Source organism: Mauremys reevesii, linkage group 4 (assembly GCF_016161935.1).
Source record: "Mauremys reevesii isolate NIE-2019 linkage group 4, ASM1616193v1, whole genome shotgun sequence".
NCBI classification, from domain to species: domain Eukaryota; kingdom Metazoa; phylum Chordata; order Testudines; family Geoemydidae; genus Mauremys; species Mauremys reevesii.
In genome coordinates, this window is record NC_052626.1 from 103,704,334 (window position 1) to 103,732,308 (window position 27,975).

The 27,975-nt window shown below is 41.6% G+C and overlaps 2 protein-coding genes and 2 long non-coding RNA genes across 7 annotated transcripts in view; 2 read left to right on the plus strand and 2 right to left on the minus strand.

Moving 5' to 3' along the window:
* Positions 1-27,618, plus strand: LOC120404193. 2 transcript variants are annotated; one of them, XR_005597854.1, is made up of 4 exons: positions 1-93; positions 3,066-3,228; positions 8,219-8,285; positions 27,472-27,618. It is a non-coding gene; the product is annotated as an uncharacterized LOC120404193 (long non-coding RNA). The 2 variants fall into 2 exon arrangements; XR_005597855.1 differs by lacking the exons at positions 1-93; positions 3,066-3,228 and adding an exon at positions 6,216-7,113.
* KCNJ11 (potassium inwardly rectifying channel subfamily J member 11) lies at positions 13,535-15,497 on the minus strand. Its single transcript, XM_039536264.1, has one exon. It carries the CDS (start codon positions 15,278-15,280, stop codon positions 14,078-14,080), a length of 1,203 nt encoding a protein of 400 aa, XP_039392198.1. The 5' UTR covers positions 15,281-15,497; the 3' UTR covers positions 13,535-14,077.
* On the plus strand, positions 20,268-24,093 carry LOC120404191. The gene is made up of 3 exons (XR_005597852.1): positions 20,268-20,303; positions 23,006-23,122; positions 23,946-24,093. It is a non-coding gene; the product is annotated as an uncharacterized LOC120404191 (long non-coding RNA).
* The window catches only part of ABCC8 (ATP binding cassette subfamily C member 8), a 139,674-nt gene continuing 137,440 nt past the window's right edge, over positions 25,742-27,975 (minus strand). For all 3 annotated transcript variants that reach the window (XM_039536263.1, XM_039536262.1, XM_039536261.1), the window contains 2 exons: positions 27,514-27,576; positions 25,742-25,937 (listed from right to left, as the gene is read on the minus strand). In XM_039536263.1, coding sequence (XP_039392197.1) covers positions 25,800-25,937; positions 27,514-27,576 — 201 coding nt within the window. In that variant the 3' untranslated portion in view covers positions 25,742-25,799. The remainder of the gene's footprint in view (positions 25,938-27,513; positions 27,577-27,975) is intronic.

Below are 27,975 nucleotides of genomic sequence, written 5' to 3' on the forward strand. Positions count from 1 at the left end.
ATGAGCTTGACAAGGCAGACTGCTCCCTTGAGGTGACACATAGGGCCCTTCAGCAATGTCCTGCTGTTCAGTCAAGAACACTGAAGGTCATAGGTAAGCTAAGTGCTTTACAGTATGTGACGGGGTTGGTTTAGCTTCTGCAAGTGCAGTAGGTTTCCTGTTGACAGGGTCATAGCTGGCATTACAATAAAACATTTCTCAAAATGAATATTGAGTCTAGTGCCACACTGCAAATCCGCATGATGGGAGATTCAGGCAGTAATTTGTTTTTTTGGGGTTTTTTTTGCTTCAGGGTATTGAGGCTGGGTGTTTTTTTCTGAGGGTAAGAGCCATTTGCTCTGCCTCAGGCTTCCTTTCCTAGATGATCTCTGGGCTTTAGTTATCCTTATCTGAACACATAGTGTTGCTGGTGGTAAGATAATAGGTCCTGTCTATGTGGCTATGTTGTTATATTAGTACTGAATTCCCCGGCATCTAGTCATTCTCCTTGTTCACCGCCTCCCCAGTATAAAGCTGTTAAAGTCACAAAGTGCTTCCCTAGTTTGCATTTGAAATTCCTAGAAACATGGATGCTTGAGAATGACAGGTCCTTTTAAGTATTCATAAGCATCACATACTTCTTGCAATGGAGAACTCAAAGGGTACACTTGATATGGACATAGGAATTACAGACGGTAGGAAGTATGCCTGGCTAGTATACTGGCCTGCCACCCTAAAGAGGGCAGAGTCTGTGAATTGGTGGCATGTTTAACCTCTGAAAACACCCAAATCCCTGGCATATATGTTGTCTTTAGCAAATGATGGCTGGTGACACCCCTTTTGTTACTTCTCAGCGATGCAGCAATATGAATTTTGCAACAAATCCCACTATCCTGACCTGGGTTTTGATGTTACATGATTGAAGTCAGTGGAAGCTTGACCATTGATTTCAATGGGCACAGGTTCAGGTGGTGGTCAGAACACACATGTGGCAGCTCCCTTTTGTTATGTAAGTTAGGGCACAATTCAACCCTTACTCTATGGTAACAGTGTCTCTAATTTGGTAGATGTGTGCATGTGAACCCTATTTTTTCATACATTTTTGTACAACTTAATGCTTATGAGCAAGAAGAATTAGTAGCAATGGCTTGAAGCAAACTGGCGTAGATAGGTTCTCACTCCAGCTTTGCCAGTGTACCTCACTACTGATTGGTAGCATCCCTACAGACCCAACTCCTTGTTTTACCTTGAGGGGAGATACACAGTTTTATTTGAACATGGTAAATGTACACACACACACATATATATATATTGCATCAGATATAGTTCAGCATAAGGATAACAGAATTTAAAGATGAATATATTACACAAGAGTTGGTAGAACAGTGTCAATAACATAGTATTCGATAACATTCAGATCTAGTATTTTACTACCTGATAATATTCAGGTGGAAAGTCCTACATAGATTTGCTCTTCTATTTAATAATACAGAACTTGACATTTAAATTTGTTATTTTAATCATTGACTGTTGTGATTAATGTGGGCCCTTTAACTGGAATAAGATCTACATCTACCGACTCTCATTCAGAACCAGAGACTACTGTATATTGGGCCCAGATTTCACAGAACTTTTCTACTGTGTCAAAGACAACATGTACAAATTTTAGTTGCTTAAGGTGGATATTGATGTCATGGCATCACATTTTCAATGTTGGAACAGCAGGAGTTACCTGTAGATTCAGAATTACCTGTCCCCCAATCACTGACATTCTTGATGCCAAGCTCTGAATCAGTTAAATGATCTTTTGTATCTGCTTCTGAAATTTAGGAGTTACATCTAGAATTGAGAAGACAGTCAAGTTTTCTCAAATGGATTGACTGCTTAGCAGAACAGATGTATAAGGGTGCAGCTTCAGTGTATCAATGAAGCAATCTTCTGCCCAAAGTTAGAGGTACCAGTATGTAATGTTTGCTTTCTGTTCAGAGCCATAGGTGAGTAGTAGAGCCTCATATAAAAAAAATGCAGTTTTTTATACTAAGTATTACATATGGAAGTTTCAAATGCATACTGCAAAGTGCACACTCATGGTCTATTTTCCATGCTAGCTTTCAGATCTGTAAGTTGTGATTTGTGATTCAGAGCATAATCTTGGGAGTATTTTGTTCTAAATAAAAGTATATAATATTGTTAGACATCCAAAGGAATTCTTATTGGTGGGAGATGGTTTGATTTTTCCTGAACAGACATCAGAAAATATCTCATTTACAAATACACGTAGAATACACCAGTGGGAAGCTAGAATTTAATCTTTGTTACATTTACTTTGTGATTTTGATTTCGTTAAGTTCACTTTTTGATGTACCTGAGGACAGTATTTCATTTGGCACAATGTAAAATGTTTTACTTTTAGTGAAATGATGAAACTTGGGAAAATGCATCTGCCCTTATAAAACCTCAACAGTTGCCATTTTAAGAGATGCCCCAGCATAAGAGCTGAGAGCGTGCGGTTTCTGGCAGGAGATACTCAGACTGAGACATATATTGTTCATCAAATTTTAAAAAGTGTGCAAATCTGATAGGTTTCCTTTCTAGCTGGGCCAGTGTTGGATCCAGTGTTGTGTTCTACAGATGTGCCAAGACCAGATGAGCATCTAACTTGCACCGTTCATTCTTTCTTCCCTGAAACAATCAATTTGGTTTTGTATAAAGATGAATGAGTGCCAGAGAAAGCCTTCATTAGTGATGTGACTAAGGGACCAGAGGGGCTTTTCTTTTGCACCAGTACATTATCATTTTGTCCTAAAGTTGAGGAACTTGGAAAGAAATTCATCTGCAAAGCTCAATGTAAAGGCTCACACCAGTATAGAGAATCTGCTTGGATGCTGAAAAATTTGAGTGAGCTAAAATCTCAAAGTGCTATTTATTTTCTTTTAGTAGAATGAAAACTTTCTAAGTGTCCCCACTCAAACCCTTTATGCATAATAATCCCCTAATCCCCAACTGCCCACTTCATTTCAAGTGACCACCTCCAATGTGTGTTACTCCTTCTGCTTAATCTGTCCCAACTTGTATTTACCTCACAGGAAGGGAAGAACAGTATAAGGTGATCCTGCCTCCTGAAACAAAACAACTGAACTTCGGAAGATATAAGCAAGGACAGAAGCCATCTTTGGCATCCATCACTAGCCAGACAACAGGGGCATAGAACTCTTATGAGTTGAGACAGATAGGTCCTTCAAGAAAGGGGTGAGAGTTGAAGTCTCTGGAACCAAATATAAGTGAGAAACATGCAGGAGAGAGAAGCTTGGCTTGGGTTTTACTTTTCAAAGAATACATTGCAAAAGTTTACTGATCTATAAAGATGGGGGAGGGAGGCCTGAAACTGAAGTGATAAACAACTGAATCAACTGATTGTATATAATATTACTGTATTATACAAGTATATAGAGTGAGGTCATTTCTGAAAGCTAATGACAAATAGGTGATTAATATCATTGTGAAATGTATGTATTATTATATAAGGAGTTACGGATAATCATTGATATTAGGCCATACGGCCTGCTCAGACAGGAGGGAATGTCACAGCTATGTACCTGTCTTCTATGTAAATTAAGCATAGTGGAATCAGGAACAATGAAAGTCTAACTTATATAGAAATCATAGAGGACAATGTATTTATAGAACATTTTCTTATTGACTTGTGTGTCCTTTGCTAGGCATAACTCATTTTGTGCCTTAGCCTTTCAGATTTTGTACCTACATGCTTGTGCTATTCTTTTGTACTTATTTCTAGCAATTTGTCCATGTTCTACTTGTGTAGGATTCCTTTTTGATTTTCAGGTCATGAAAGACCTGATGGATCCATATGGGCCTCTTCCTATCTTTCCTTCACATTGGGATAGTTTGCTGTTGTGCCTTTAATATTGTCTCTTTGAGAAACCGCAGCTCTTCTGAACATCCATTTTGCTCAGATTTTCTTCCCACAGGACCACTTCTGAGTTTGTTAAAATCTGCTTTTTAAAGTCCATTGTCCTTAATTTGCTGCTGTCACTCCTCCTTTTCCTTAGAATCATGAAATCTATTATGTCATGATTAATCTCACTAAATAAAGATGTCCTCAATACATCTCAATAATTTATTAGACATTTTATGTTTTGCTGTATTACTTTCCCCAACAGATGTCTAGGTAGTTAGACTTTCCCACTACTATCAGGTCTTGTGTTTGGGATATTTCTGTTATTTGTTCTAAAAATGCTTCATCCACCTCCTCTTTCTGATTTGGTACTTTATAATAGACCTCCACCATGATGTCACCCCTAGTTGAGTCTGGGAAAAGCCAGACTTGAAGCAGAGCTCTATGTAGCTCAAAAGCATCTCTCTTTCTCTTAAAGAAGTTGGCCCAATCAAGATATTTCCGGTACCTCACCCACCTTGTCTCTCTAATATCTTGGGACCAACATGGCTACAACAATACTGCAAGTAACAGAGTGGAAAGTCTCTACTTTTACTTCTGTGCTCTTTCACTTCCTAATCATTTTACTTTTTCCCTATTTGTTGTTTTAATTTGCAGTATTTACTCCAAAAGCCTCAAAAATTGAATGTGAGTCCAGTATTCCTGAGAGTGGGGAGGTTGTCACATTATCTTGCCAGGTGACAGGTTAGCACCCAGCACAGCGTCAGGTGTGCTGGATGAGAGTCTTTGAAGAACTCACCAAGGCTGCAATTAAAACCCAGGACACTCAGATTGATACAGCAACAAATCTGTACCACAGATAAAGCCAAGTGACATTTACAGTTGAACATGAGGACCAGGCATTAAAGTTCACTACTGAAGTCATCCATTGCAACAGAACTATAAGAAATGCTTGTCCCTCAATTTAAAAGGTGACTGGTTTTGTGCAAGCAGGCTGGCTCTAGGTTTTTTGCCACTCCCCCCACCAAAAAAAACACCACACACCTTTCAAAATACAAATATTTATGGTGCTATATTATAATCTGAAACACAGTCTGCAAAATAAAAACACCACCACCACATGAGATGAAGAAAAAAAAACCCCTTACCATGGCAACTATCATTCTTACAAATGCTCAAGAGGTCTTCAGAATATTTTGGAGTGTAAAGTAGCTGGTTAAAATTCTAGCCCCAGGCTACAGGACTTTGAAGTGAAATTGAACAGTTTTACCTTTTATATGCCGTTGAAGAGACACTCTAAGAGTTAAAGAGATTAATTCAAACAAAGATATCTTTCAGGCACCATAGACATATGCACAATACACTAACTAGGACAGTTGTAACAGTGGAACACCCACATGTAGACAAGGCCTCAGTTTCCCTATCCCAGCCCTCTTATAAGGGTCAGCTGGGCCCTCATTATGCCAGCCTCTTGGGGCATGGCCCCCAGCTGAGGCTGCTTTCCCCAATCAGCCCCACTTTTCCTTCCCTGCCATAGCCCTCTCCATGGGCTGTTTTAAGCCTTTTAAGGCAGCAGCCAGTGACCACCCCACTACACCCTCCCTATCAAAATAACTATCACTTCAGAGAAACAATTTTCTGGACAATTCACAATCCACTGACCTCTCTGTATTCCCTTATCCATCTACAATCCCCCTGGGAAATATGCTAACCTTGCCCCTACTCCCCAGGCTGGTTCTCTCCTTTTCTTTACCAGACACCCAATATCTCCCCTTTACTGCCAATCCCTACCCTTTTGCCTTTGGATCTATCTTCCCACTCAGCCTGTCTTCCAAGCTACTGGTTTCCAACCCAACAGCAGAGCTACTGACATTTCCACCCCCTGAAAAAAACCCTTCCAAGGCTAATTCTCCAAATCAGCAAAGGGGTGTTGAGAGTACTAGCCACCCACATCCAACCCCAGTGTTGTGTGTGCATTCCAGTAGCTTTGGGGGTTAAAAATGTAATTAGCTTAAATGAACAGGCCCTCAAACAAAAGACATTGTTCAATTTGTTTACATATCTGTGAGATTATTTACCAGCTTCTCGGGGCAAAGAGAAAATGAAATGGAAAAAACAACATACAAGAAGAGTTAAATACTCACTAGCTGGAAAGGTGAGACGAAGTTGCAGCCTGTAGTTGTTGAAGACCAATTTGCTCTTTTAGGGGCACAGCTGGCTCGCTCGCCCAGATTTAAAAGGCCAGCTATCAAGACAAGAAAAGGGTCACATTTCCCACTAGGCAGTTATAAAGCAGGGAGATTTCAAGGGAAAGGGGCTAAGCACCTTGCCCCCGCCAAAGCAAGTCCATTTCCCTGTAAATAAAAAAAAAATCTCTGCTCAGAAGTACATTAAGTAGCCCCGTGTCCTCCACTACATCATGGATCAGAGAATGCTGCTGCTGTAGCCATGGGAGCTAATGGTAGACTGAGGGATGAGAATTTTGTGCAGCTGGTGCAGAGTTTGTGGGATTTGGCCAAGGGTTTCCCAAATGCTCAGTTTATGTGTGTGTCTCTGCAGCAGGCCCTGTCCCTGCCAAACCATTTTAGGAAAATGTATCTGCTTACTAGAAAATTTATTTTGAGTGCTCAGGTCCATGGAGCCATTACAATGGGTACTTCAGCCTGCTTGGGGGCAGAACCACCACCTGTTAGGCATTGGTTGGCAGCTAAGCCAGACCTTCCTGCTGCAGAACTTTGCTGGGGAAAATTCCAGACTTTAGTTCAAATTTCTGACTAATACTTCAGCTCAAAAATGTGTCCATGTAATTCCTAGTCATGTCCTAGGGCTGCATTTGATTTCTGGGGAGACTCTCTCCTTCAGCTCTGTTTCGTCTTCTGAGATGTTTGCAGCAGTTGCTGCCCCTTCAGGCTTCAGCGAGAGAGCTAGGCTGACAAAAACAGGTGAAAGGAATGGCCTGTGTCCCTTGCTTCTCACATCCAGTGTCCCATTGGGAGCCTATCTGGCTATGTGGGAAGAATGCAGTTTTCCTCAGAGCCAAGTCTGGCTGGGTGGTCCCCCGGCCCTTCTCTCCTACGCCAGAAAAGCATGAGGCAGGACTGGAGAAGTCAGCTCTGATGGGATGCAGGCTACAGCGCAGGCCAGGGCAGGGTAACCTAGACCACCCCTCTCATGGCAGGAAAGGAAACATGGAGCCCTCGGAGAATTACTGTCTATGGGTAAGTGCAGATATTTTAATTTGCTGACTGAACTCAGTATTAATAGGTGCATCAGAAGACGAACAGGAAACAGAGTAAAGAGAGCCTGCAAGTGCTCTGCCTTGGGGAATTCCTCCCAGTCTGTCATTGCAGACTCATATGTGTGACAGTTCTTTAAAGCTTTATTGTGTTTCTGCCTCTCAGTGGTTTGAAAATGTCTCAGTAAGCCAGAGCTGCATACAGCAACTCATAAACCCCCAGCACGGCTAAGAGCTGGTGATATCTAGACGCTCTCAAGAATATCTTCTGCTCTTTTAATAGCACAGCTTGGGCGAGGGTGTATAGGTTTGTATCACGTAGCTTTCTCCTGTTGCTAACATCAAAAATAGTACACAGAGTCATTTGTTACACACAGTGAACAAAACACCCAGCAGACATTTTGAACACACTTCACATAATCTTGTAGGACCTAAAGCCTGAAATATTTTCCTAGTCTTTTTTCAGGCATAGTTCACATTGATCTCAGTGGGAGCTTCGCTTGAGTAATGACTGCAGGACTGGCCCTTCAGTTTTCTCTGTCTTTGGGTTAACTCCTTCTCACCACGGACTTCAATGAGACTACATGTTTGCGTGAAGTTAGACAGGTTAGGCCCTTTGAGTCTGATCGAAAGCCCACTGAAGTCTATGAGAGTTTTCTATTGACTTCCATCGGCTTTGTATAGGCCTGTTGTGCTCCTGTATACTGTGGACATGGCCTTTTACACTTCTCAAATTGGGGCAGTTATATCCGAATGGAAGCCAGTGTGTGAGGTCAAAATGTAGAGAGTGACACTAATCAGTGCTGATCTTGCAAATTTTAGAGGAAACACAAGTGTGGCACTGCAAGGGAGGGGGGGTGAGGAAGAGAAATGCTAGTTATTTAAAAAATCCCTTCTTCCCATGAGTCCTGTCATTCCATCCTCATGCCCCCCTCGCTTTCATTGCTTCCATCTTCCACCTAGTTAAAAAACATAACATTGTATTTTCTCCCTGTTGTTCCCAGCCCCATAGCATTAACTGCGGAGGGAAGATGATACACAAAGGGGGCATTATAGGGGAATCATTGACTCTTAACCTTTAATTTCAGGGCCTCGCAGCAGGTCAGTTTCCATTGCTAGTGAAATTGGAGTTCATGGAGTCAGGCATCTTCTAATGTGAGTTATTCATTCATACTACATACAGTAAATGTGGCTGGTTTTCAGCAGAGAGTCACAATCTGCAAGCAGGCAATCTGCTCTGCAGGGACTGCTCAAGCTCATGTCCCCCCTCCCCCATTACCATAGTATCTGAGAGTTTCACACTCTTTAACATATTTATGTTTATGACACTCCTGTGTGGTTAAGGAGCATTAAAATACCAGTGTCACAGATGGGGAACTGAGACACCGCATGACTAAGTGACTTGTCCAAGGTCACACAGGAAATCTGTGGAGAAGCAGGGAATATGGAAGTAGTTCCCAGCTATTGCCCTAACCACTAGACAGGCTTTCTGCTCTTCTTTAGTTCAGTCATCACAGCCCAGCTGCCCAGGAACAGCTCCCTTCAGCCTGTCTCTCTCGGTCTCCAACTGCCTTTTTACACTCCTCCCTGACCACCCTCAGACTCCCTGCCTCTCTCTGCAACCCCCCCCCCCCCAACTGGCATGGGACCTGCTTGTCTTGGCAAGCTATCGCCCACCAGTGCAAGGAAGAGCAGCAGATTCACTCCTTAGTAGAGTCATCACACTGCCTCTGGGATCTACAACTGCAGAGGCTTCATCCACATTTGTCTCACCTCTAAAGCCAACATTAATTGTTTTCATTCTAGAGGGAACTCATAAAAAAGCCACTACTATAGTTTCCTGAAAACCCACCTGTGTTGTGAAACCCACAAACTACCTGACCATGGCTAGGCAGCCGATACGCTATGACTAATGCTCACTCACTAATCACATGACTGTCTCAACATTCCCTTGTGCTCCCCATCTGTTTGTGATATCCAACTGTTGTCTCCTGCCTCAGCCTTTGCTTGTAAACCCATTTGAGCAGGGTCATTTTTTCATTATGTGTGTGTACAGCACTTGGCACACTAGGGCCCTGCCCCGGCTGAGGCATGGAGACACAGTACATATATTAATTAATACAACTAACAGGGCATCTTTCATCAAAAGCTCACAGACTGCTAAACATCAGCTAAGCCTCACAACACCTGTGTGAGGTGTGCAAGTGCTCAGACAGGATGGTGATAACTGGGGTTTAAACACCCAGACAATGGTTATCACCATTTTACAGATATGTTAATGAAGGCAAATCTTACACACTGGTGATCTCTGTGTTAGGAGCATTCCCATAAAACACATGGGTAGACCCCTATTGCAAGGTGGCAAAGGGCTCTGGGTGGACACAGAATCCACCTGTGCAGAACAGTTTGCAGGATTAAGGTGTCAGTGTCTACAGCAAAGGCACCAAATGAGTAAGTAACAGATGGGACTAGAGTGCAGGATTACTGAACCTATTCCCCAGTATCTAAACCCCAACCTATTCCCCAGTATCTAAACTACACTCCCTCCCACAATGCACTGCAACATGAACAAAACAAGATGCTTTGTTAGACCTTATTAGTATCCAATTGCTATTAATAGGCCACTAATTCTTCAAGTTTTATTAATAAGAATCAGTGACAGGTGAGAGTCTTCATATTTCACATAACTGTTTTCTGTGTTGCTGAAATCTATGTAATTCTTATGGTTGTTTTTTTGGAAACAAATTCTTCAGAGCTTTTTTTCACAAAATCAGATCTGTGCCAGCAGCTCTACAATACTTAACCAGCATATGTGTGTGTGTGTGAAAGAGAGAGAGGGGGATAGGAAAAGGATCTCACTTTATTTGGTACCTGCTCCTGTCTCCTGAACACCTTTTTGGTATTCACTCATCTCAGCTTAGGTCAGTAGCCGATCAAGCCTTTGTTGTGGTAACTGCCGAGGCATGGCACTTATTCCTCCTTGATATCTGTCTCAGTTCTTCTCCCATCATATTCTTTTAAAGACGTATTTAAAAAATATGCTTGCTACAACGGCTTTTGGACCTTCCCTTGTCCCCAGCCGCCACATGCATCTGCTTGAGTTTGCTTCTGGTTTTGAATGTTTTTTGTTGCAGATAGTTGTAATATTGACATTTGTATTGTGTTTTATACTATATTATGATGACTTGTCCATCAGTGCTTTGTGGCAGGGCCATTTATAACTAATATTGGGCGCTATAATGCTATCATTTTAAAAACATAATGCCTATCGATTTCAATGGGGAACGCTGCATAAAATTGATGGCACAACAGAGCCAATTATTCTTATTAACTGACTAAAAATTATGTTAAACTATGACAAATATCTTGACTAGCTTTCAATTGATTTTTATGAACATGATTCACCTGTTTTTTCTTATAATCCCATCTGTTAAATTGAATCTTCTCCCTTATTGCCATAATATATTAATAGCTGAGTCATGACACTTGGCTTTTCACAAACATAGATATTTATTCAGGGCATGATCCTGAGTTAAAAGGCACTAAATGTATTTCTGAATAAAGTTTCTCATGTACATGTTTGCAGAATTGGATCCTTTCTTTCATCATTTTAATTTACCCTGCTCAATATTGCCAAATCGAGCACTAAACAGCATGAACTGTGAGCTTCCCATAACTTAATAACTGTTAATGGCCACTTCAGGGTACCTCCTAGGGATTACCCACATCAGATATCCAGGGGACTCTCAGAGAGTTCAAAACCCCCACTCGTGGACTACACCTATAGAAGAAATAATTTAGCTTCATGCTAAGATAAAGTTTTTTCCATACAGAATGATAGCACTAAAGCTTTAACTGGACCACTCAAAAGAGAGAATGTGCTTGGTTAGTGTAAACCCAAACTCACGGAAAGCTTCAAATTTTGGGTGTTCTCACATCCCTTGTAAATAACAGTTGATGGCAACAAAATAAAATGTTATTCACCATTTTTAATGTCCAGAGGCACTATTAAACATTTAACCTTTTTCCTCACGATTTTTGACTCTGAAATTTCTTTTTTGTGTGTTTAAAACCTCTAAAGAACAGGAGAATTTAAACTAAGAAAAATAAAAACTGAAAACAGATTTATGAAAGTCTTGGTTAAATTCATGAAAATCTTGGTTAAAGCCACAGAAACCATTATTTTGTGATTCCTTTCTTTTTCATTCTCATCCTTGAGATTCCTTTCTTTGGCATCTGTTACTCCAACCCTGGAGAAAACTAGGAGGTTTCCTGCAAATATACACAAAAGATGGTCCTGAAAACAGTTCAGTAACAGCAAGCTCCTCCTCCCAGCTTCGCTCTCCTCATCTCACAGAAAACAAAGAGACTCCGTGTAGCTTGAGTAATACAGATTCCCTCGAGGGAAGAAGAATCATGGGCACTTGCATGGTAGCATTGCTTAAATTGCTTCTCATGTAGGCCAAATCCTAAAAAACACTGTAGTGTAATAACAGCTTCCAAACAATTTCCAGTAAACATCTACAAGTATATTTTACACACTGATATAAGGCACAATAGAGAAAAGACAATGATTTTTCAGGTCATTTGAAATTCCCCTATTGATATTTATCTATGCATTTTATAATGACAGGATGGTAGGGTAGTGACAGGTGGCAAACAGAAGAATGTATTCTCAAAGGGGCATATGCCTTCCACCTGCACCTAGGAGAAACATGCAGAACTACCTTTCAGGAGCAGAATGGCACAGAGTCAGTAAAACAAAGGGTAGGCAAATAACATTGCAATTAAATTGAATTTTAAAAAAGTAACCACCACCAGAAACATATTTAGGCTTTTCCTAATTTTTTTAAATGTTGCATTTGTTTTTGTTTTACCAAAATATAAAATGTATATGTTCAAATTTTCCTTGCATACTGCTATACATTAGTCCTATTTTGATCATAAGCTTTTCCGGACAGGGAACTTGTCTTCTCATTGTGAAACACCTACTATACTTTTAGCACTGTACAAATAATAAAAAGTTTGTTAACCCTTTGGAAAATTAGACACATATTTACATGCTCCTAAGCATTCATTTAGCTGGCAGCCTGGCTAGTGCCAGTGCAAGCCTTAATGTTGCTAAAATATGCAACTATTAACATAGTTAAATACATTAAAATAAATAGTATTTTTAATATTTTAAAATGGACTGAGATTTTATTTCTGGAATTGCATTTCATTTTACCATAGATTCTTATTTAGTGAATATGCAACTTTCCTTTTCCCTTTTGACCTTAGTTTGCATGAATGTGTTATGACACTGACAAGTCTAAAAAAACTGATCAGAGCAATGCTAACACAAATTGTTTTCGGAGTTATCTAGTGCATAAGAGACAAAGAGTTGTCACACTGAAACTCCTTTGACTAAAAGACCGTTAGTAATGTAACCTCACGCAGCTTCTTATGAAATACCACCACCACACAACTTCTGTCACTAGTGTGGGCCCTGCTTAGGCTTAGACCAAATTCCCTTTCACTTCAATGACAGTTTGCAGTATTTGTAAACAATATATTGTAAATTGCATTAGCAGGGTCCTATACAGCAAGTCTTCCACACGGGGAAATGCTATTGTTATTAATGGGGGGTTCCTCATGCAGAGGATTTACAGCATCAGGCTAATAGAGACTGGCTATCCAGTTTTCTCTCTTCTATTTGTAAACAGAGTGAATTTGTTGTATGAATATGGATAGTTTTCCAGTAAGTGCCTGATCCTGTATTAACAGCACACACAAAACCAATATAGGCAGGGAGAATTTAAGGTATGAGGGGAATTTAGGCTCAGACCCTAAGTGAAAAGGAAACAAAGGTGACATGGCACCCAGGAAATGGACTGCATTGTCCCATAAGTCCTTCCTTTTCATGACCACAAATCACAGTAACATAATTTTTAAACTTGGAAAAAATTTAAAAGGTGTTGCTGAGTGCATGCAGATACTGTTCAATGTAATTTGGGCCTGCTCTTCTGCAGCTTTTAAGATGACTTTCTACATAGAATCTCTGATTTTATTTAATTTCCTCCTTATTTTATGGCATTTACTCTGATGTGTAGGACTGGGAGATGAATTTTCATAAGTGTCCTACTTCACTATGGCAGGGTTTTTGTTTGATTTCTTAAATACAGCCACTTAATATATTTAATTTCTTCCCATGTACAACACATTTCATTCATATCATAGCAATTAATATCTGCTGTTCTTTATAAAGACAAAGTATTTTTAGAACCATAGTTGCATCATTCACTATCAGAAATGTATATTAAATATATTATATGTTTATTTTGTAAAAGGGTTTTAAAATGTACAAAAGCATGCATTTCATATTGCTTTTGCAATCAACAGATCCAAACATACAATATGGACTAAATACATCTGTAAGTTTATTTCTTTAAGACATAAAACACCATAACATAAACAGACACCTTCATATCTGGACTTTTTTGGGGTGCATATCTTACTGCATCGTCTTTCTGTTATCATTTAAACTCCATGTAACTTTAATAATGATCATTGAAGACTTTTTTCCTGTATTGTGATTGTTTGCTTATAAAACCAGTTTAAAAACATTAACTTTCTGAGAGGCATTGCAAGACCATAAATAATGCAACCTGCTAGGCTACAGATAAACTTACTTTTCAAGAAAAGGCATTATTCAGTGAGGATAAATCATCCAAAATGATCATGCAAATAAACAAGACAGTCTGAACTGAAATTTCAAGCAACAGAATAAAATGTTTCCAAACCCAATGTTGCTTAAAAATGTTGCACGGCTTTAAAAAAAATAAAATTAACTTTAATTTATCCTGCAATAAATAATACTACACACACCTTGTGCTACCAACCTGGCTAAGAAAAATAAGAGGCTATCTCAGTGTTCTTGTTTATTGCATTTTTCCTCTAAAACGGTGTCAGGAAGGCTCATCAGTTATGGTAAATTTGGGCTTCAACCTGAAAGACCTCTTCCTACTGGTGCTTTTAGGTGACAATGGGATGGAGTCTATGATGCTCCTGTCTTCCTCCAGTTGCCTGGCAGTGCAAGAAGGGGTGGGCACTTTCACCGTTTTGCCAAACTTAGAGTAGTCCACTGAGTACCTACCATCTTCCTCGGCCACGATGGGCACAAACCTTTGGCCCCAGAGGATTTCATCGGCCAGGTAGGAGGTCCTGGCTTGGGTGGTGATGCCAGTGGTCTCCACCACCCCTTCCAAGATGACGATGACTTCTAGGTCCTCGTGGTGGTTGAGGTGTAGGGGGGAGATGTCGTAGAGGGGGCTGTTCTTGTCTATCACATGGTAGATGAGGAGCGGGGAGACCAGGAAGATGTTGCTTCCTCCCACTGGGTTCTCCATCTGGATGTCTATCTGGTTGAGGGGCACCACCTCGCCCTCCTGGCTGGTGGTCTTCTTCACCACCTGCATGCGGATGGTGGCGCTGATGATCATGCTCTTGCGCAGGTCACCCACCCGCAGCATGAAGCAGAGCCTGCCCTCCCGCAGGGCGATCACCGCATGCTTGCTGAAGATGAGGGTCTCGGCCCGGCGGTGCGCCTGAGCCGTCTTCATGAAGATGCAGCCCAGCATGATGGCGTTGATCACCAGCCCCACGATGTTCTGCACGATCAGCACCAGGATGGCAGCCGGGCACTCCTCGGTCACCATGCGGCCCCCGAAGCCGATGGTCACCTGCACCTCGATGGAGAAGAGGAAGGCGGAGGTGAAGGAGTGGATGCTGGTCACACAGGGCACGAACCCCCCGGCCTCCTCCCCAGCCCCCCGGCTACCCCCTGCCTGCAGCTGGGTGCTGTGGTCCAGGTCCCCGTGGGCGAAGGCGATCAGCCACCAGGTCATGCCGAAGAGCAGCCAGCTGCACAGGAAGGTCATGGTGAAGATGATCAGCGTGTGCGGCCACTTGAGGTCCACCAGGGTGGTGAAGACGTCCTGCAGGAAGCGGCCCTGCTCCCGGATGTTCTTGTGGGCCACGTTGCAGGTGCCGTTCTTCCCCACGAACCTGGCCCGCCGCTCCCGGGCGCGGTAGCGGGCGTGCTCCGGGACATCCTCGGCGAGGCGGGTCAGCACATACTCCTCGGGGATGATCCCTTTCCTGGACAGCATGGCTCCCCCGAGGCGCTCAGCAACGCGCCATGCCGGCTCCCGCGGGCAGCCGGGCACACGCGGCTCCTCCCCACCCTTCCCCGGCTCTGCTCCCAGGCCAGGCTGGCTGCTTCCTCCGTCCCCGCGGCCCCGTCCTGGGCGAGCCCCAGCTGCTCACGCCAATCACAGCCCCGGGAGGGTGGGCATAGGCAACGGGGAGGCAAAGGGTTAGTATCTGGCGCACGGCTCCGGATTGCGGCAGCCAGGGCTTCGGGCATGCAGAGCCTCCGGCCGGGCCTGTCCCCGAGGCGGGGAGCCCCCCCCGCCACCCGGGAAGGGGACGATGCACGGAGAGGTGCGCTCAGCCCCCCTGCGCCTGGCACGACTGCAGCGCTCCCTGCGCCGCCCGGTGCAAGCGGGGAGCACCAGGGGGCGCCTCGGCGCCAGAGATTCCCGGCTCAGGTGGATGGAGCGGGGGCGGGGGGCACCGAGGGAGCCGGTGTCACGAGACGGGGCGTGCAGGGGGCACACAAATCCCCTCTGCTTCAGCCGGGGGGAAGGAAACGCGCAAAGGGCCTCACCGTGCAGGTCCCTGCGAGCGGCGGCTCGTTTCCCTGCAGCCCCGCAGAGATCTCACTGCACCAGCTCCGGCTGTGTCCTTACTCAGAGACAGAAACTGACCCGCAGGAATCGCCAGCCTGCTCGAAGCAGAAGGGACATCTGCCTCCCGCCCCCAGCCAGATGTAAATACAGCTAGCCGAGAAAATAGTGTGAGGGAAAGAGGATGGTGTGTGACCACCGGGGAATAGCGGGGACTTAAATGCCCTGAAATGCAGCTTTCCTTGCCCTGCTCCTGGTATAGCCAGCGGTTCTGGGGTTTGAGCTTAATGGTCTTCTAACAAACAAAAAATTCCCATCGTTATCCATTGCTGCGCACTGCAATTAAAAAGGAGTGGTTTGGCTCTCTTTATATTTACATTCTGCTGCTGTACTGAAAGCTAGCTCTGTTCTGTGCAAGGGTTGTTTCCTTTTAGCAGTGGACCATGGCAAGATTATAAATAAAATGTTTTTTAAAAGGGAGGTTTGGCAAGTTTTTCCAAGGGGAGGTTTCTAGTCAAATTGTTGCACTTCTTAAGCAGGTTCAGATCAGGGACAGAACAGATGGGGATAATGCAGACCTAGACAAAGGTCACTCGGCAAATTCATTTGTAACCTAAATATTAAGATCATTTTTAGCACCATGATTCTCTGAATCCCAAACAGGTATATTGGGGAACCAATCTTGTTTTTTCCTATCAATTTCAAACATTGTATCATGTACAATTAAAAAAGGTTATATAATATTGATTGGGGCATAAAACTGCAGAAATTCTCAACTTCTGATTGCTGATCCATGTGATAAATAAATACATACATCTCTGAGCTGTTTCTGTGGCACATAGCCTGCTGGTATGTAGGCTCCATAAATATTTACATTAAATTTTATTAATTATCTTGTTTCTTTAGTAGTGGTCTTGATTGAGAGTATTTTGAGGATAGCTTTACCTCTGGTTTCTATTTTTTAATATGATTAAGTTTTGTGTTGGTCTAACTTGTGCTGAGGAAATGACATATAACATGGCTCTTTTTAAAGAAAACTTTATTAAAAGGAAATTCAGAGGAGGTTGCATTGCAATTTTTATTTAAATAGTAGGAAAGGCTGCATTTAAGAATCAGGTAGTTCAACTGGATAATGAAGGATGGAAACTTTGTTTACAGAGGCCCTAATCCAGCAAAGCACTTAAACCCAGGCTTAAATACAAGCATGTAAATACATTTATACCTGCACTTAAATGAATCAGTGCCTGACCAAACCAGCACTAATTGAATTTTCTATAATTATTTATCATTTATCCCTAAACTTTTAAAAGAAAGTTTACTGAATGGATAGCTAATAAAGCAGAAGAGGTTTTTTTAAAGCCAAGAGCCAGTGTTCCAGTATGAGGGGTGGAGAAGATGTGAACCATAGCAGGAAGGCATATGAACGCAAGCAAGGGGTTGTTGGATGGACCCTGCAAATGCAGTAGAAGAGAAAGGAAGGAGGGAAGGCTTAATCCTACCCCATGTGTATTTTAAAACAACAACATGACTTCAAGAGATGTTAAAATTGCAGGAGGAAGTAACAAAAAGAAGTAACCAGAAATTATATCTGGGTGCACACGTACTCACACACCATGTGCAACCAAGAGAATGTGCATTATTTAACTACAGAATCTGGAATGATTTTTCCAGAATGTATAATTAGCAATATTTTTTAAAGGGCACTATTAGTGGGTTTATGCTCAAAACTCATTGAATAAAGACAATAAGTAAGTATACTGTTTTATATTTGTGCCTAGACAGTAAAATGATTCAATTGCTTGAGTTTACCAGCATGTACTGCCTGGGGTGTCTTTCTTTTGTGTTAATGTTAAGAAAGAATATACACAAAAACAATTGTTTTGTCCTGCGTTAAAAGGAAAGGGTGGGAGGTTCAAGGGTTGTGCGCATTGGTCAAATCCCCCTTAAGCTTTGGAGGGTTTAAGTGTTGTGCCATAAAATGTAAGTAGTTATGGGTGATGATTTACTGGATACTGTATCAATACTATAAAGGAGGTTAGTGGGTGGAAGCCAACCAGTCTTTGAGGTTGAAATAAACTATGCAACTTCCGCATCTAATGTTCTTGTGGCCTGACTATTGATTTTAGAATAAATATTGCTGACTATACACTCTTAGCTTGGAAAAATCATTCCAGATTCTCAAATTAAATTGATTAATGTTGCCTGGATAGTTTTAAAAATATGGATAAACAGTTACATACACACACATCCAAACACATCTTAGACTGACATACATATCTGGAATGTATCTCCTTTGGGAGGCTCTGTTTTCAATACTCTCTCTCTCTCCTGCACCCCCTGTTCCCCATTCTGGGGCTGTCTTTCATGCCTTTTTGATCTCTAACACAAAGATGGTGGCGAAATACTCTGGCACCCTGGTTTTGTGGGCTGTGCTCTGAGCCAAGGATGCTTTTAGTTTTCCTGTCCACTTTATTTTTCTTGCAGATATTTTGGTGCTGAACTCTAAAGTTCAACCCTTGTACATGGCAGATGAAAATTTTGAATGGTAAAGAATCTGTTTAAATTCATGCACAATATGAATAGTTTTACTCAAACAGGATTATTTTCTACATTTTTTGAGGGTTTTATTTTTTTTTAAAAATCAGCTAAATGGAGAAACTAACTTAAAGGATCAGATGCTAAAGGCCCAGTTCTCCACCTCATTGTGTCTTGTGCAGCAGTTACTTACACCTGTGTAACGTAAGTGCAAAGTGCGTGTAAAATGTTTCTATACTTACTTAGTGTTTTATACTCACTTTACAAAGCTATAAATTCCCAAATAATAATCCTACTAAGGTGCTGAGGCACTAGACAATCAGGCTCTGTTGAACTCAATCGATCAATCAATCACAAAATCATTTTCTTATTCTTTCCATTGTCCTCCAGAGGGCAGTAATTACATTCACTTGAAGTGAAACTGAAAAGAAAGGGAAAAAAAAAAAAAAAGCCTGACACCCTTTGTGTCAAAAGGAAGCTAGCTCACTAGTGCACTAATTTCAATGCTTGGGGGCAATAAACCAGAAGTGGAACTTTGAAATAGGGTAACATGAGCCAGAGTCAGATTTAGGGGCAGGTGACCGCCTGGGGTGCTGTGCTCAGGGTGACATGGGCTACAAATGCAATAAAAATAAGGCATTCAGAAATTTAACAAGAGGAGGAGGGATGGGATGTCAAAGACATTCCTCGCTATTTGGTCTAGGACCAGCCCTGACATGGGCTGCACTAGCAAGGATGAGCTGGCTTTCTACTTTCCTTTCAAGAATTCTCAGTCTTGCAGATCTGGCAGAGGGTTTCAGTGTCCCTCACCTCTGGTGGCTGTCACTTACCCACTTACTCTGTTCTCCTCCACCACCAGCACTGGTTGTCTGTGCACATAACTTCAGTCTGGGACAGCAAAACCAGTGGCTTTTTGATGAAGAATTTAAATAGCAGAATAAAGAGAAGCCCTGTCTTTATGGATCAAGTAACAGATATTTAGAAGAGAAAAAAGGTGGCAGTTCTTTATGAGCCAACCTGGTTTTGTTTTAAGTGGTGTAGGACAAATAAGGAATTACTCAGATCACAGGAACAACCCCTCAGCCTGAAGGTTGACGCATTGAATAAAGATGGGACAACAGACCTTTTGCTCCTACAAAATGGATTTCATATTCTTGTACATTTTTCTTGTTGTTTTGCCTTGCTGAATCATTTTGTATGGGAATTGTGGTTTTATTATGATGGACCCATAACTATAAAATAACATTAAAATGGCACTGTGATATTACTGTTTACTTTGCACTTATATTAGACCTTTAGTCCAAGGACCACAAAGTGCTTCAAAATATGAATTGAGCCTTGCAGCCCCCCATGAGGTCAAAGTATTATCAGTGTAGTTTTACAGATGGGTAAAGTGCGAGAGTGTGCGTCAAAAAGTAAGTCATTAGCAGAACTGGGGATTCTAAGTGACTGATAGTCACATTATCCTGACATCAGTGGAGCCAGAATTTCACCCTAGGAGTCCTGATTCCTCTTGTCCACTGGACAATAATACGCCCTCTCTTGAAATAGAATTAAATGTTATTAAAATGCTGATTTTTTATAATGCTACTATTTATCATAGTGGAATCATTTCCATATTGCAGCATGTAGCGGGATGGCTACCCGCTCCTGCCCTTTGGGGCTTTAAAACAGCCCTGGGAAGGGGCTTTTGGCTGGGCTGATTGGGGAAGTGGCTGCAGCTGGGGGCCACGCCCCAAACTGAGCCCAGGGCCTTATAAAAGGCCAGGGAAGCCAGAAGCACAGACAGTCTCTCTCTAGAGAGAGATGGGCCTGGCTGCAGGGAGTTAGACTAAGTACCTGAGGAAAGTAGGGCTGGGGAGCTCTGGCCTGGAAAGCCCCAGGCTGTGGCCTAGCAGAGGGCTAAAAGGTACTGGGGGGTTGCAAGGGGCAACCCAGGGGTAGGCCAAGGCAGCAGGTCCAAACCCCTTTGCCTGTGATGAGTAGGCTGATACTGCAGTCTGCCCCAGAGTGTGGGGCTAGATAATGACTGGCAGTAGCCACTACTGAGGCAAAGTGGGGATAGTGGGGTGGGGGTTCCCCTGGGAGGGGGAGACCCAGTCAAAGGGGCACTGGGGTCCTGGGAGGGACACAGGGCGAATAGTAAACAGGTGGATCACTGGCCTGCAGAAGGCGCTCCGGGCTGGAACAGAGCTAATTCCCAGAGTCACCAGCAGGAGGTGCCACAGGGGTGAGTACAACCCTGTTACACAGCACTATAGGCAAATCCTGACTCTGCACTTCAGCAGGTACAGATTCCAGAAATAGCTTCATGCCCCAGCCAGGCTCCCTGCCCAAGGATAGGTAAATGGCTTGAGAAGTGGTAAGCTTCCCTCTGCACAGTAGCTTTGAAATCCAGCACAAAAAGCTTCTGAGTTAAATAATCCTGAGAAACTCCTTCCAAGGAAAAGGGTGGTAGTGGGGACATCAGACCCCCCAAGACATGCAAAATAATTTAGTCTTGTGGGGCTAATGTGCTGCTGCCTCATGCATTACTAATCTCTGGGGAGACAGGGATCAAGGATCCCCTAAAGGACAGTGAATTTCCAACCTTCTTCTAGGGCTCCACAGCTCTCACCACAGAGCAGCCACTCTGCATCGGTCACTGCATGTGCCTGACCAGCCCCAGGATTTTAACCTCACAGGAGTAAGGGCCCTTTGAAGCCCTTAGGATTTGGCCTTTGATATGGGGGAAGTATTTCTCTCTCATATAAAATATAGAGTGCTGGGAACACATGCTAAGTCTATTAATCTTAAGTGGCATTTATTTAATTAGGCCTCTAAGGTCACACATTCACTCACCAGCAAGCTACCATGCAGAAGGAAATCATTAGCTATGAATCAGAGGCAACTGTCATGTACTAACTCTCATGTGAATCTTCTCTGTAAAATCCAGAAGCCATTTTGAATGCCCTCACACAGTTTTATCACTCAGAAATCTTATTCTTATTGTATTTTAGTTGTGTCCTCTCACCATTAGTGATATGCTATAGCAGATATAGATGCTACACATTCTATGATGCTCACTTGCGCACTATAGAATCGTCTTCTGTGGCACATGGCTTTAAATAATTTTACTGCTGTAACACACTAGCAGTACTTGTAGTTTTGCAGCTGAATTTTTGAAGCTCTCCTTGCCACCAAGTTTCTTTGGAAGGGGGATGTTTCCTGGTTCTTGTTTTCCGTCTCTCCAGATATAGGTGGCAATGACACATCTGACACATTTTATTTATGTAACTCCATTGTACCTCCCCATTTTTACTGTTCCTAGCTCTCTCAATCCAGTTTAATGCCATTTCCCCAGTCACATTGCACAAACAACAACAAGCCAATGCTGCAAAAAGGGAATCATTTCTAAACTTGAAATCTGTATAGTGGTATTTGTAACTGTCCACTTAAGCAACACAAACAGTCTTCAGGTTTTCCTGCTTCCCACTGAGGCACCGGAAAAGAATAATTAGTGCATGAAAAAGTCTCATGATAAATTTGAGATGGCTGGTTGCAGAAAACAATCTTTTGAAAATGACAAACTAGTGCACCACTCAAACTGGATTTCCCCAGACATGCCAGATTTCCCAAATTCTATGAATTCCCAACCAGGGAAGAGGACAAGAATGTGCATCAGAAGTTACTTGAAGACAATACCAGAATAAAATTGACTGTAGCCTTCTTCTGACTCATTTATGTTGAGAATGTTTAGAAGTTTGTGTATTCTCAAAAGACTGCTTCTTTATATCAGGGAAGAGGAGGAGTGAGGATAGGTAGTTGTCTAGCAATTAAAGAAACAGGTTGATTACAAGGGTGTCAGTGCCCTTGATAAACGATAGTCCATATGCATGTATCACTTAGTGATAAGTCACAGCGAACTAGAGAGACAATGTGATAGTGAGTTGAACACATGGAGGGCTTGGAGACAATGAACTATATTTTACACCTGGCTTTTCCACTCACTTGTATTAGGCAAGTAACAGCCTTTCTGAGCCTCAGTTATTCATCTTTATGAGGGGCATAGTAGTACGTTTACCTGCCTCATAGGGATGTTGTGAGGATTAACTAACGCTTGGAAATAGTGTGCATTATGTATTATTTTATCACAAGCCTGGCCTGCCTCTGGGAAGGGGGTGGTTGGGAGCACTGTAACAACCTTCAGCACTTTAACAGGAAAGCTGTAGTGGTTCTATGGCCCTTTAAAAACTCAAGGGCCTTTATCATTAGTATGATGAATAGTACCTGAACAGGCTTATCTAGCCTGAAGTCTCCCTCCTCATAGGTGGCTGGCAATCCTATGGATTTGCCCAACTGTTCCAAGTCTTGTTACTGGGCAGCATAGCAGTGGTGAATTGAAACTTGTGAGTGGGCTGCTACTTCAACAAAGCAGGTGAAACAAATAAGGTGCATCCACAGAATTTATAAACTAAAACCACCCCTCTTTGCTTGGGGGATGTTTCAATTCCCCATCCAAATGGCAATTATTGGGCTCCACAGTCTCTCAGAACTTGGTTCAGGCACTCACAGATCTGTGAACACTATGGTTTCCCCTTGTAGACTGTTGGTTTCTGATCCTTTTATTAGAAAAAGCTGTCAGTCTATGAAGAAATCTCCTCTGACTGGCTGTCCTGCCCACTTCTGAAGCAGTCAGCCCTTCTGCTTCCCAGCTAGATTCTGCTTTCTACCATCCCATCCCAGCAGGTGATGACCTTGCTTTGGTTATTATACACTCCATCACCTCCTATCTGGACTATAGCAATGAAGTGTACATGGGCATGAAGCCAACAGTTTTTGGGAAACTCCAACTAGTATCAAACATTGAAGCACATCTCCTCAGCAACACTGGCTACTGCAAGTGTAATGCCAACAGACCCCGGTTGCCGGTGGGTGGGATCGAACCTGGGACCTCTGGAGCTTAGTGCACGAGCCTCTACCACAGTGGTCCCCAACCTTTTTCGTCACGGAGGACCATGATGGCGGACGAGCATCTGCCAAAATGCCACCGACAAGTGGCAATGTCAATAGGTGTCGTTGCCAAAATACTGCTGACAAGCAGTCATCCAAAGGCGTTGCTGCCGAAATGCTGCTGAAAATCGGTGGCATTTCGGCGGCAACACCTCTGGATGATGCAGCTTGTCAGAGGCATTTTGGCGGATGCTCATCTGCCGGCCAGTATGCGGGTGCACTTAGATGCCCCAGCAGGCGCCAGGGCGCCCACGGGCACCGCATTGGGGACCCCTGCTTTACTGCATGAGCTAAAAGCCAACTGGTACAGTACCAAGAGTGAATTACTGTACAAAGTATCATTGTGGGGGTGTATTGGCTAACTGGATCCTGAGGAAAAAAATGCAGATATAACTACTCCCCCCATGAATTATAGATCTCAAACATCCCTCCACACTCAAACTGTCAGACATCAGCAGTTTTATTGCTTTCAACCACTTTTACTGTACTGTTGCATACTACTGCCAACGCTGTAGAGCAGACTTATTAATTGCTTTCTTTCTCTTTCTCTTTCTCTCAGTGCCACTAGCTGGGACAGAACAACACACCCAGAAGGTGTGTGGGTTACACAAGGACAAAAACCCTGCCAAAACTAAACACTCCACTGCATACACAATTCTCTGCTTGGTGAGAGAATGAGAGAAAGAACAAACCACAAATGTCAGATGTCAGTCACACCACTTAATTCATTACTGTAGGGTGCTCATGTACTACTGTGATGAGAACAGAATGAGAAATTATGTAGAATAGACTAGAAAAACGGAGTGATGGGAGCTGGGGTTTTAGTTCATGGCCCTCTCTAATCAATATAGTGTTAATGATAGCAAACGGGGAACATCAGCAAAGCACATGATCTCCCAGAAGATGCATACACCCAATACAGCTCTTGAATGTACTTAGAAGGGGTCAAGAGAAAAGGAATTCTATTCTCTAGCTGTCCTGGGCTCACTCCATCTATTTGTGTGAGTAAAGAGATGGTTTCAAGGTCTTTCAGAGCTCATCTTGCTAATTAACACCACCAGAGATGAGGCTGAATCTCAAAATTCAGATCTAGATTTCAAACATCCCATAGTTTGAACAACTCATTATGGGAACCGGGGTGGCAGAAGGGCTGAGAGGGCAGCTCTGAAGTTTGGATCAAAATCCTGGGCAGATTCTGAACTTCTCCAGTGTTTGGGAGGGGTCTTTGTATCGAAGATTTTGGCCACGTTTCTAGATAGTACAGCTCAATACAGGCTGAAATTAGATACCTTGAGTGAGAATAAGGGACATGGGTTGTGACTGAGGATGCTAACTGGATGCAATGTAGTAAAGAAGAGGCCAAGGGGACATGATCAGCATCAACAAGTAACAGTATACTGTATGAAGAAAGAAAGGGAATTATTAACGCCTCGGAGTGGTAGGCTAAGGAAATCAATGCTTTAGAAAAAAACAAACCTTTGATGCACCTCTTACCTGCTGCTGTCTAAGTGAGTACTTTGTCGTATACAGAATAGGGATAAACTTAGCATCATCTGTGACACAACAAAAGGTCCAGTTGCAAGAGTGAATTACTGTACAAAGTATCATTGTGGGGGTGTATTAGAAAACTGGATCCTGAGAAAAAAATGCAGATATGACTACTCCCCCCATGAATTATAGATTCGAGCGTTCCTCCACACCCAAACTGTGAGACACCCGCAGTTTTATTGCTTTCAACCACTTTTACTGTACTGTTGCATATTTTTTCATATTTTCTGCTGAGCACCTATCCCACTCTGATCTTTGTGATGGTAGAGAAGAAGCAGAGTTGAAATTGCGTTGTTTCAATGTATATTAGAGCTAGGAAAATATTTTCACCAGGGCTCCAGACATGAACACCTGACACCTTAAGGCTGTAATGTATCTCTTTCTCTCCCCAATCCACTTTAGTCTCCAGAACTATTACTTAATAGGGAGTTGGAATTGCAACTTTTGAGATTAAGTGGTTATTGCTGTAAATATGGAGAGAGAGCAATTTCCTTAGAGTTGCACCTGCTATTCTCAGGAAAAAAAATGCAGTAATGAAATATTATCAGCAGAGGTTTCATTGTTAGTAATAAAACAAACCCTGTGTCAATTGTTCATATTTGCTGTACATTGTGCCACATTTCAGCCATGTATTCATCTCAAATCACCCAATTCACTGGTCCTTAGTACCAAAAAAATCCAGCAAACAAAAAGGAAAGGCACATGGATAATTCATTAACAGATAACAGAGACCCACTCAGGTTATTTCAAGAATGGAAAAACTCAGTATTTTATTATGAAATAATCAATATTTTATTTACAGGTAATTTACATAATTAGAAAATGAGTAATACAATTGCACTTTGAAAGGCTTCATTTTATCCTATTATTTATCGGCTTGTACAAAAGAAGCAAACACACTGTCTTCTTGCTCCAAAAGAACCTCAGGCTTATCATACTCCAAAATAACCCCTCTCTTCATTACAATGACTAAATCTGCATTCAGAATAGTGTGTACCCTGTGCTGAAAAGTAAACAAATGAAATACAAGTTCAGTGTATTGATCATAACTGCAAGATAAGACAGAAATCAGAAATTCTAGAAATCAGTATTCCTATCAAAGTTCAAGCTTGATGGAGATGACTTAATTCCATTTAGTAAAATCTCATTACTATGCCAATTATGTAGATATATATTTAGGCCCTAATCCTGAAACTGACTCCATGGGCGTGGATCCCTGTAACCCGTGCATGGTCAATGGAGCTCTATGCAAGCCTGGGAATCTGCACACGTGGTGTCACCTGCAGGGTCAGGGCTACAGATGCACTTTTACAGTATTTTGATATTGCTAAATACGGATTAGACAAATATGGCCCTTTTCCTACAATTTATCATGTCATCTTTATTAAGATGACTGTGTTTCTAAAGCAAATGCAGCTGCTGAGATTACATTTACAACTGTGGTTGTAATAAACTGGGTTTATTTAAAAATATTTGTGTATGAATTGTGTATTTTAAAACCTGTTATAGAACCCAGAGGCTAATAAAAATGTATGCACAATGGCAACTTTAAAAAAAGACAAACACAACCAAAAAACTTCCTCTCCACACATCCCCAAACAAACAAAACAAGGAACTCAAATGCAAAAAACTCTGTGAAACACTACCTAAAAATTAATGAAGAGAAGTCATGAAATTCTAAATTAGGATTCCTGCAGCAATTGTATATTAAACACATTCAATGTGTATAAAATAACACTATGTACACTAATACGCAATATTACATACATGCAAGAAGGCCAAGTTATGATTTCTACAGTAACTCTATGAATTTCCTGACTTTTGTTTGCATAAAATGTCACTCATAATATAGCTTTAACATTTTTAAAATATACAATAACCTCTTATTTCATTGCCCAAAGACCCATTTATTTTTAGAAAATAAAGGATTGAAAGATATTTATCAATAATGACATGACTGTCAAGTACATTTCTTTGGTTCAGTTCAAATCTTCTCTTTATTAACTAATTCTAGTTATTACTGTTTGAGGTAATTTCTAATCATTTTAAAATACATAGGCTAATAAATCTGATATTATTTGGTTTTAATGTTAAATATTATCTTTGAAAGCTGCTAAAATGCTTATTTAACTTATCCAGCAACTAAGTACTATCCAACAGCATAGTGTCATTTTTGTTCTTCTTAAATTAAAGTATGATGGCTTAATAAGGGACAAATCTTACTCCCAGATAGGTATGTACAATTTCCATTGAAGATAGTGGAGTTAAACCACAGTTGAATTTTGCCTAAAATGAATGTCACAGAAAATACACAATATCCTTATATGTGGTCCTTTGAAGTCAATGGTAATTACTATTGTGAAACATTTCAGGATTATGCGTTAAATATTTAAAATACAAATATATGAACTACTTTCTAAATGGTTTAAATGGAAAATAAATGTAATTTTTAATTAAATAAGTGCCATATTAGAAAGCAATAGACTAGAGAATCAGAGAAATTAACAAAGTACATGATGCATTGTTTTACATTTCAGGTACTTGTTTGCATTTGAAGAAGTCACACAGAGTGTACTTACTGCTATGGTTACCACAGTACGGTCAGCAAACGCAGTCATTACAACTTTCTGAAGAATGTTCTCCTACATAAAGGAAAAACAATTATTATTTTTAAATAACAGATTCTACAGTGATGGGCATAAAAATAAAAACAAGTGTCAAACAATTAATACTAAGGTTTTTTTATTAACAGTAAAAATATGAGAAATTAACAGCATGCTAAATTAGGGTATTCTAGAATGATCATTCTAGAATGGGTCGAATTCTGTGAGCAACCTCAACTTATTGAATTTTGATACTACTACTTAGTTAGCTCTTACATAGCACTTTTCCTTTGCTGACCCCAAGGCACTTTACTAAGAAGGGACGTATCACTATGTCTGTTTTAAAGTTGAGGACTATGTTTTAAATCATGTTGTTGCAAAGGAATATTCACTTTGCTGCCAATCCCGCTCCATTCTGGTATTCAGTGCTGTGCATTC